This window comes from Monodon monoceros, unplaced genomic scaffold, assembly GCF_005190385.1.
Source record: "Monodon monoceros isolate NGI ecotype Baffin Bay Population unplaced genomic scaffold, NGI_Narwhal_1 Super_Scaffold_18, whole genome shotgun sequence".
NCBI lineage: Eukaryota > Metazoa > Chordata > Mammalia > Artiodactyla > Monodontidae > Monodon > Monodon monoceros.
The window spans coordinates 69,830,324-69,840,725 of NW_021703774.1; the positions used below are offsets into that span (position 1 = coordinate 69,830,324).

Genomic DNA, 10,402 nt, shown 5'->3' on the forward strand with positions numbered 1-10,402 from the left:
GAGCAACTAAGCCCGTGGCCCACAACTACTGAGACTGCACTCTAGGACCCACGAGCCACAGCTACTGAAGCCCACGCGCCTAGAGCCTGTGCTCTGCAACAAAGAGAAGCCACCGCAGTGAGAAGCCCACGTGCCGCAATGAAGAGTAGCCCCCGCTCACTGCAACTAGAGAAAGCCCACACACAGCAACGAAGACCCAATGCAGCCAAAAATAAATAAATAAAATAGAATACATCCCCCTGTCGGGACTTCGCCGGTGGTCCAGTGGTTAAGACTCTGCACTCCCAATGCAGGGGGCCCGGGTTTGATCCCTGGTCAGGGAACTAGATCCCGCATGCCGCAACAAAGGTCCCTCACCCTGCAACAAAGATCCTGCGTGCGCCAACTAAGACCCTGCGCAGGCAAATAAATAAATAGTTTTAAAACAATACATCCCCCCCACCTTCTCCTCATTGGCTTCTTTGTCCCAGCAACCTGATTCATTCCTTCATAGAAGTTACAAAGCATGTAGTTATATATTTATTTGTTTGACACTTGTTTATAGTCTGTCTCCCCACCAAACTATAAATTCCATAGAAGGGTACAGGCTCTGTCTGTTTTGCTCACCACTGTATCTTCAGGACCTGGCACAGAGTAGGTGCTCAATAAATATTGCAGATGGTCAATGAGCAAATGGTAGCCAACGTGATAATGACAGTGATGCTATCAGAGCCCTTCCAGAGAATCCCACTACATGATCAAAATGCTCCCCATCTCCTTTCTTCAGCCTCCAGTCCCTACCCTAGATCCCCTGCTTCCTAGATTCATCTCGGACTAACTTCAGTAAAGTACAAAAAAAGGGACCATATCACTGGCAAAAAAAAAAAAAAAAAAAATCTCTCTTCAGGTTGATGACCGGACAGTGTGAATGGATTGAAAATTTATCAGGAAAAATGGATGAGAGAGGGGGGATGCCAGAATACAGGGGCAGACAGCCAGCAGGTCTGGGGGAGGGACTCTGTGTGGGGACAGGGGTGGCCTATTGGGTGTGCCCCTTTTCTTTTCTCTGGTGCCCTTTGATAAGACCAGCAGTTTTGTTATCCTCTCCCCCTCTCTCTCCACAGTCCGGGCAGCCCCACCTCCACATTTTGGAAGCATGTCAGTGCAGGACAACATGCGACCCATGTGGCTTTGGTCATGGATCTCTAAGTCCCAAAGGGATTTAGCAAAGTCCATCCTGATTGGGGCTCCAGGAGGTAAGAAGGGGCCGCAGATGCCATTGAAGAGAAGGGGAAAACGAGGGTAGAAATCAGGAGTGGGGTGGGGATGTACAAATGATCCATATCTGCTGCTGGCTACGAGGTATTTGGGGAGGATCTGTGTTCATCGGAGTCTCCCCTGTGTTAATTTATGGACCCTGGTCTGGGCTTCTTCTCCCAGCTTCTCGCAGCATGGGAGCCACGGGGTATTCTCATGGTTCCTGGACTCTGGCCCCTGGTGCACAGGGCTTCCAGTGACAAGGGAGACACTGGTGACACTTTAACCAGGATGCAGAACTGATTCCCAGCCCAGCTGGGCCTCACGCCTCTGACAGCCTGACAGCGTGGATCAGACCCCCAGAGATAGACAGGCGTGCACTGGCATGGAGGGTGCGGCTGGCAGTGGGGCTCCTCTTCCTCTGGGCTGGGCTGGGTCAAGCTACTGGGACCTCAGGACCTGGAGTAGCACTGAAGGGGCTGAGGAAACTCAGAGGAGGGGGTGGGAGGCCAGCCACTTGCCCGGAGTTGGAAGGAAGAATACAGGGACCTTAGGAGAGGGAACTGGGTGATTCTCGGCCTGGAAATGAGGGGCCACTGTGAAGTAGATATCAAGGGGTTGCTGAGGCTGAGAGAAGTCAGCAGCTAAAGGGCAAGAAGTTGGGGGTTGTGAGGGATCAAATAGCTGGGTGATCAAGAACTTGAGCCTGGAGTTAGTCAGACCTGGATGCGAATCCCATCTCTGTTAGTTAGAACTGTATGACCTTGGGCAATTTATTGAACCTTGCTCGGCCTCTGTTTCCTTACCTATAAAACGGGGATAATTACAGAGCATTTAACAGTACCTGCTTCCGAGCACCCTTGAGACTAAACAAGATAATGTATGCATAATGACCAGCTCATAAGAAAACTCAACAAAAACTGGAGAACTGAGGGCAGGAATAGAGACTGCTGAGATGAAAGGATGGGGAGGAGAAGCAGGTGCCCACGCAGCCCCCCTTCTATTGCAGGACCAGCGGGGTACCTGCGGCGGGCTAGCGTGGCCCAGCTGACCCAGGAGCTGGGCACTTCCTTCTTCCAGCAGCAGCAGCTGCCAGCTGCTATGGCAGACACCTTCCTGGAACACCTCTGCTTGCTGGACATCGACTCCGAGCCTGTGGCCGCTCGTAGTACCAGCATCATTGCCACCATTGGTAAGCGCCCTCTATCTGCTCCTGCAGCATCACAGGGCCTCTTGGGTGTTTCTCAAGGTGCTGCCTCATCTTTTGTGTCCTTTGAGACTTCTCCCTGTTTGACTGAGGTCATTCATTCAACAAATATTTGTTGAGCGCTTGGTAGACAAGCTTCTGGGTCCTGGGAGTAGATCAGTGAAACGAAATAAACAGACAAAGATCCCTACCCTTGGGGAGCTGACAATCTAGCTGGGTGGGACAATAATTAATAAACATAATAAGTTATTTTTAAAAATAAGGGAATTCTTTAGTATGTTAGAAACTGATAAGTACTGTGGAAAACAAAAAAAAGAAAAGAAAAATCAAGGATGGTAAGGGGCATCAGGATGCAAGGGCAGGAGGGAGGTTGCAGTCCTAATAGAGAGTCAGGGTAGCCATTGTTGAGAAAATTAGACCTGAGCAAAGACTTGAGGGAGATGAGAATATGAGCCATGCAGATGTCTGGGGGAAGAGATTTCTAGGCAAAGGGAAGAGTCAACGCCAAGGCCCTAAGTCAAGGAGGCTGGAAACCATCAAGGGGAAGAGTAACAGAAATGAAGAGGTTGGGGGAAAGGGAAGGTCATGTAGGGCTTTGCAGGCCATTTTCAGAATCTGAGTTGAGTTTTCCTCCAAGTATGATGGGAAACTACTGCAGAGTTTTGAGCAGTGGAACGACATGCCCTTACTTATGTCTTAACAGAACCACCCTGGCTGCAATATTTGAAAATAGATTGGGGGTGGGGGCGAGGGCAGAAGCTGCTGCTACAGTATTTCTGGTTTAGAACAGGTGGTGGCAGAGGAGCTGGTGAGAAGTGATCAGATTCTGAATGTATTTTGAAGGTAGAGCCAACAGAATATGATGGATTGGATATGGGGTGGGGGTGAGGGTGAAAAAGGAGTCAAAGATCACTCCCAGGTTTTTGACGTGAGGGACTAGAAGACTGCATTATCAGCTGAGTAGGAAAGGCTGTGGTGGAAAGGTTTAGGGGGGAGGAGATCAGTTCAGTTTGAGGCATGTTGAGTTTGAGAAGCATATTAGACATGCAAGTGTGGTACAGAGTAGGCAATCAGATACACAACTCTGGGTTTGGGAAAGGGGTCTGAACTGGAGACATAAATTTGGGAGCTGTCGGCATATTGATGGTATTTAAAGCCATGAGACTAGTTGAGACCACCAAGGAAGTGAAGGTAAAAGGAGCATCTAATGTTAAGGGGGGTAAAGAGCAAGAGAGGCTGAGAAGGAGCAGCCAGTGAGGTAGGAGTAAACCAAGAGAGGGTGGTGTCCTGGAGGCCAAGAGAAGAAGGGACATCAAGGATGTGTGTCAAATGCTGCTGAGGGACCAGCTAAGATGAGGACTGAGAACTGACCATTAGATTTAGCAGCAACACAGAGGTTTTTGGTGACCTTGACAAGAACAGATGTAGTGGACAGTGGGTACAAGGAGAATAGGGGGAGGGGAATTGGAGGCAGCAAGTACAGAGATAACTCTTGCGGTGAATTTTGCTGCGAAGGTGAGCAAAGGAATAGGGCTGTAGCTAGAGGGGGAACTGGGGTTAGGAGTTTTGTTTTTTTTTTTTTTGGATGAAAAATAACAGCAGGTTTACATGTTGATGGGAATGACCTAACAAAAAAGGAAAACTGATGACACAGAGGACTGGGGAATGGCTGAATCTGTTTTTGAGCAGGTGAGAAGGAGACCCAGTGCACAAGTGGAAGAACTGGCTTTAGGTAGGGACTGGAGAGGTTGGTCAACTGGGTCTCAGTTACACAGCCATCCTATCAGCAGAGCAGGGATGGGATAGAACTCGACTCTCCTCAGTCCAATATGAGCCTCTCAGCTCTAAAGCCTGGTACCCCAAATGCCCTCACCTGGCACCCACCCCCTTCTCCTACGCTGGGGTTACCCCCACACCGCAACACTTAACATCACTGCCAACAGTTACCTCAGGCCTGGCTGAGCCCACCTTTCTAGGGCCTCACAGTGCAAGGAGGCTTGTGTTAGCTGGAGAGGGGAAGGGAGTTTCTGACCTGCGAGCAGGGGTGGCGTCAGGGAACAAAGGTCAGGTAACAGTACTTCTGTGGCCTGGGGCAGCTCTGAGGGTGGTGATGGGTTCACCTGTCTCTCAGGTTTGGGGAGAAAGTTGTCTGAGTGGGATCTCTGGTTCCAGGGCCGGCATCTCGCTCCGTGGAGCGCCTCAAGGAGATGATCAGGGCCGGGATGAACATTGCGAGACTCAACTTCTCCCACGGCTCCCATGAGGTTCAGGGCGGGGCCGCGGGGAGGCAGGCGGGGCTAGAGGATGCCCCAGGGTCCCGGCCACCTTCCCCTGAAATCCTCCCTCTGTTCCCATCCCCAGTACCATGCTGAATCCATCGCCAACGTCCGGGAGGCGGTGGAGAGCATTGCGACTTCCCCGCTCAGCTACCGACCCGTGGCCATCGCTCTGGACACCAAGGGACCGGAGATACGCACTGGGATCCTGCAGGGGGTGAGAGGCGACCTGCGACCCGCCCTGTCTTGGGGGACCGGGAAGGGGGCCGTGCGGTGCGGAGGCAGTTGCCCGTAGGGCGGAGCATGGGGAGGGGCCGGCCCCCACCGAGGCAGGCAGAACTCAGTCCTCCTCTGGCCCCGCCCCTAGGGCCCTGAGTCGGAAGTGGAGCTAGTGAAGGGCTCCCAGGTGCTAGTGACTGTGGACCCTGCGTTCCGGACGCGGGGGGACGCGAACACCGTGTGGGTGGACTACGCCAATATTGTCCAGGTCGTGCCGGTGGGGGGCCGCATCTACATTGACGACGGGCTCATCTCCCTAGAGGTCACGAAAATCGGTGCGGACGCGCCTCCCGCCCTGGCCTTACGCAATGCGCGCACTCTCTTCCTTTTGGCTCCCGCATTCGCCCTTCACACCCACTACACCTTCCCCTGGCCACCCGTCCTGCGAGCCCTCGGCATCCAGACTCCTGGGCTCACCCTGGGTTGGGGCTGGACTGGCGGGTTAGTAGTTTCTTCCACAGAAGTCCGCCCTGTGCCTATTCGGTGCAGAGCCCAGGCCGAGGACCAAGAGATGAATACGACATGGTTCCGCTCTCTTGGGGGTCCAATCCTCGTGTTCCCGCTGCCCTGACTAAGCCCCCGGCCTCACCCCTGACCTTAGCTGACTCTTTCCATGCCTGTAGGTCCAGAGGGGCTGGAGACCCACGTGGAGAACGGCGGTGTCCTGGGCAGCCGGAAGGGCGTGAACTTGCCGGGGGCCCAGGTGGACCTGCCCGGACTGTCCGAGCAAGATGTCCAGGACCTGCGCTTCGGGGTGGAGCATGGCGTGGACATCGTCTTTGCCTCCTTTGTGCGGAGAGCCAGCGACGTTGCTGCTGTCCGGGCTGCTCTGGGGCCGGAAGGACAGGGCATCAAGATCATTAGCAAAATCGAGAACCACGAAGGCGTGAAGAAGTGAGCCTTGGTCTTTGTTCCCATCAGGCCCTATCCATCCCCATCGCCCCTCCCCTTCTCCTGCCTGCCTCTCCCTGGCATCTCCTGGCTCTTCCCCAGCCCTGACTCCCCCAACCGCCCAGGTTTGATGAAATCCTGGAGGTGAGCGACGGCATTATGGTGGCACGGGGTGACCTGGGCATTGAGATCCCAGCCGAGAAGGTTTTCCTGGCTCAGAAGATGATGATTGGCCGTTGCAACTTGGCGGGAAAGCCCGTTGTCTGTGCTACACAGGTCTGGAATGAGCCCTGGGGGCAGGGCCCTCTGTGGGTCTGGGGACACCTGAAGGTGAATACCCACACCTTAGGTCTCTAGCACGTTTTGCTGTCCAGTGTTTGACCCTCAAACAACGAAGCTAGGAAGAGATACTGGGACCCCCATTTTCAGATGAGGAAACAGAATAGCCAGGATCACATAGTCTGTGAGTGTGACACTGGCTTTAGGGGCCCTCGGAGAGTGTGGGAGTCCGAGAAGTACTTCAGGGCAGGGTCCCCAGTCAGAGTATGACTCCTACAGCTCTGACATCCAGATGTCCCCCAGATGCTGGAAAGCATGATCACTAAGCCCCGGCCAACCCGGGCAGAGACGAGTGATGTGGCCAACGCCGTGCTGGATGGGGCAGACTGCATCATGCTGTCGGGGGAGACTGCCAAAGGCAACTTTCCTGTGGAGGCTGTAAAGATGCAGCATGCGGTAGGAGCTCAGAATGCAAGGCAAACGGGCTGGAAAACCACATCCCTTCCAGGTCCCAATAGCCTTGCCCAGCCTGACCCCCTGGTGCCCACAGATTGCCCGGGAGGCAGAGGCTGCCGTGTACCACCGGCAGCTCTTTGAGGAGCTGCGCCGGGCGGCACCACTGAGCCGGGATCCCACCGAGGTCACCGCTATTGGCGCTGTGGAGGCTGCCTTCAAGTGCTGTGCTGCTGCTATCATCGTGCTGACCACAACTGGCCGGTGAGGGGGACACTGGGAACGCCAAGACAGGGCTTTGGGCCAAGGGCAGGCTGGGATGGGCCCCAGGCTTGGGTTTTGTCTCATCATCAGAGGAGAGGCAGCTATGGGAGCTGGAGGCCTAGAGAGGCAGATCTTGAAGCACACCAGGAATTGTACCTGCGAACCCCAGGGGTTTGGAAGGGTAAGGTGGCATCACTGGATGCATTGGCTTGCAGGCCATTTAGGCTCCTAGGGCTCAGAGGCAGGTCCTCTGCATTTAGCCCACAAAGCCTTACAATGCTGGGGTGTTGCAGAAGGGCCCAGAAGGTCTGAGTTCAAGTCTTTGCCTGTGATACCTTGGGTAAGTCACCCAGGCTCTGTAAGCCTCCTCCATTTGTTCATGGGGTTGTGAGGATTAACAAGAGACATTTGTAAGTTAAGTACTATATAAAGGTGCATTCCCAGAAGGGTTTTCTGTTTTTCAAAGCAGTTTCTCCTTATCTCATTTGATATTTTTTAAAATCATCTCATATCCTCCTTGTGTGGTAAGAAAGGTGGGTATTCTTATACCCACTTTACAGGTGAGAAAACTAAGGCTCAGAAAAATATGATGACTTACCTAGGGTCACACAGCTTATTGCTGGCACCTGGAACCAGAACCCAACACTCTTTCACTCTTCTGGGCTGACCTTGTCTGCCTCCTTCAGCTCAGCCCAGCTTCTGTCTCGGTACCGACCTCGGGCAGCAGTCATTGCTGTCACCCGCTCTGCCCAGGCTGCCCGCCAGGCCCACCTGTGCCGAGGAGTCTTCCCTGTGCTCTACCGTGAACCTCCAGAGGCCATCTGGGCAGACGATGTGGATCGCCGAGTCCAATTTGGCATTGAAAGTGGTGAGCCACCTAAACTCCTTCCCCATCCACCCCTGGATTTGTATCATGAGTCCTCCAAACCCACGCCCCACACCCACCCAAAAGGGCCTTGCCTCTCTCCTCTGGTCCCGGATTTTCTCTGTGAGACTCACTAAGACTGAGATATTTGGGCTTCCAGGGGTGGGGGGAACGTGCTGAGGGAGGAGGGCAGAGGGAGAGAGGTCAGGGGTCAAGGCCGTCCCTAAGAAGTCGGCTCAGCTGCTGCCTGCACCAGATGGCTAGAGCCAGGCCTGACCCAAGGAGCAAGAGGTGAAAAGAGAAAGGGGAACCCAGTGCCCTGCAGCTGCAACTAAAATCTAATTGACAATCGGCTATGCTCATACCCCACCTCTTCCTATCAGCATAGCAATACAGGTAGACAGACTTGCTACTTAGCAACATGCCCCCCCACGGGCATATGTGCAGCTCTGATATACTACAGTGGTCACATTCCTGCGGTGCCACCTGTGGGACACACTGTACAGTTTGCCTCAGGCCCCTCATTACCTACCTACTGGGCTTGAAGAGGCGAAGGATGGTAGCTCGTTCTCATTGCAGTGCTGGCCTGTTCCTCAATGGCTGATTAGCATCTTCTCCCCTTCCTCCTCCCAGGAAAGCTCCGTGGCTTCCTCCATTTTGGGGACCTGGTGATTGTGGTGACAGGCTGGCGACCGGGCTCCGGCTATACCAACATTATGCGGGTGCTGAGCGTAACCTGAGGTGCCCCTCCTCCTCTGACCGAGCCAGCTCTGGACCCGTCCCTCCTTTCTGCTCCCTCCTACTGCCCCACCTCTAAGTCTTCTCTACTCCCAATCCTCCCTACCCTAGGCCACATCTGCCATCCAGGGTGCCCCTTCCCCCTCTCCATTTCGCACAGGCCTTGAAAGTCTGTATCCAATTAAGCCCTGGCCATCCAACAGCACCAATGGTACATTCCCTGCATCTGATACTCTTAACTGGTCCCTAAAATACTCTGAGCCTTTAATCCAGTTTAACTGATTAATTCTATTCCCCTAGTCTTCCTGTACCTGGGGGCAGAGGTGAGGGGAACAGGACAATCATGTCCACAGTCTCCACAAAATCTCTATTTAAAAATTATTTCACATCCATGCAGTTTGATGTTCTTATGTGGCCCTCATGATAATCTGGGCATCCCCCGAGGAGAGTGCCACCTCTTTCTTCATTGTCACTGTCAGTGATATCAAAGCACCACCCTTTTGGGGAAGCTAGGGTAGATGGAAGGCGGGGAGCCCCGAGAGCCAGGCAGGCTCATCCCGTCACTGTCTCTACCACCTCTAGGCTTGCAGGCCGCTCCCTGGCTGCTCTCATACCCACCTCATGCCTTGCTGGGTCAGGTGTCCTGCTACCTCCTCCTGTACCCTAGAATGCCCACTTTGTTCCCACACACAAGCCAGGAGCCAAAACAAGTGTCTCTATTTTCTTTTTAAACCCAGGTGTTTGGAAGCAATATAAAACCTCTCCCACACACCCAGAACCCCAGAACTGCCCACCCAGGAGAAAAGGAGATTTAGGGTCCTGGCCCCTCATTCTTTGATGCTGTAGAGTAGGTGTGGGGACAGAGGGGTGGGATAGGGGGTTTCTCTTGTCCCTGAGAAGGCAGAGGTACTGGCTAGCCTGCCCTTCCCCAGGCTTGGATACCTCGGGCCCTCCCCTTACTCCTGCACCAGCAGCAAACTCAGTAGAAAGGAAAAAAAACCTAAAAATAAGAACAGTCCTCCTCTCCCTCTCAGGTGGCCTTCCTGCTCCTACCTAGTTAGGGAGAGGGCTCAAGTATTGCCACTGATGGGAGTTGGGCAAGGACCACAAGAGCTGGCATGGAGGGGCTCTGCCCATTCCTGTCTCCCTACCAGGAGGGGATGGGAGAGGTGAATAAGTGAATGGGTAAATAAAATGAATTGATAATAAATAAAATTAGCAAATGAGTGAATAAATACAATTATTAAATGATTGAATAAATAAGAGTAAATAAATAAGGAAGGGAGCAAGGAAAGAAAAAATTCCATCTAAGGATTCACTTGCCCCCAATCTGTGGGGAATCTACGCTGGCACACTAAATAAGGGGGTGTCAACAATCCCTTAGCTTCAAGGGGGTCGTCACTGGGACAGGGGCATAGGGAGGAGGTGGCTCCCAGTTTACAAAAAGGCAGTTCTATCACAGAGACAGAGAGTGCAAGGAACTTGTCAGGAGATGTGTGTTCCCACTCAGGGGGTATAGACAGGGAGGGGCCACGCATGGCAGTAAAGCTGGATGCCCACACCAGGGACCCAAGACATTTGTTGACAGCAGCGGGGGGACAGGTAATTGGCAGTGCCCAGCTATGCTAGCGGACAGGAAGATAACCATGCCAGGCAGAACCTGCAAGGTCATGGGCAGGAAAACAGAGACATCTAGTTACTTGGCAGTGATGGTGGTGGCAAGTACTTGTGCTTAGTAAGATGGGATCATGGGCCCAGGCCTGCACCTGGCAGGACCATGGCTAGGGGAATACCCTCATCAGAGGGCTTGGAGTCACTTCTACTTGGCAGTGGAGACATACAGCGTCTGGTACAGTGCCTTGAACATGGTAGGCGCTAAGTATCTTTGATGAATGGGTGAATGGATTAGGAGGA

At 53.3% G+C, this 10,402-nt stretch overlaps 1 protein-coding gene across 1 annotated transcript; it reads left to right on the plus strand.

The window, feature by feature from the left end:
* The first annotated feature begins 882 nt into the window (after window positions 1–882).
* PKLR (pyruvate kinase L/R) lies at window positions 883–9,712 on the plus strand. The gene is made up of 11 exons (XM_029230927.1): window positions 883–1,235; window positions 2,246–2,428; window positions 4,616–4,707; window positions 4,805–4,936; window positions 5,087–5,273; window positions 5,622–5,892; window positions 6,015–6,165; window positions 6,472–6,624; window positions 6,719–6,885; window positions 7,572–7,753; window positions 8,384–9,712. Exons 1-11 carry the CDS (start codon window positions 1,136–1,138, stop codon window positions 8,488–8,490), a joined length of 1,725 nt encoding a protein of 574 aa, XP_029086760.1. The 5' UTR covers window positions 883–1,135; the 3' UTR covers window positions 8,491–9,712.
* The last annotated feature ends 690 nt before the right edge of the window (window positions 9,713–10,402 follow it).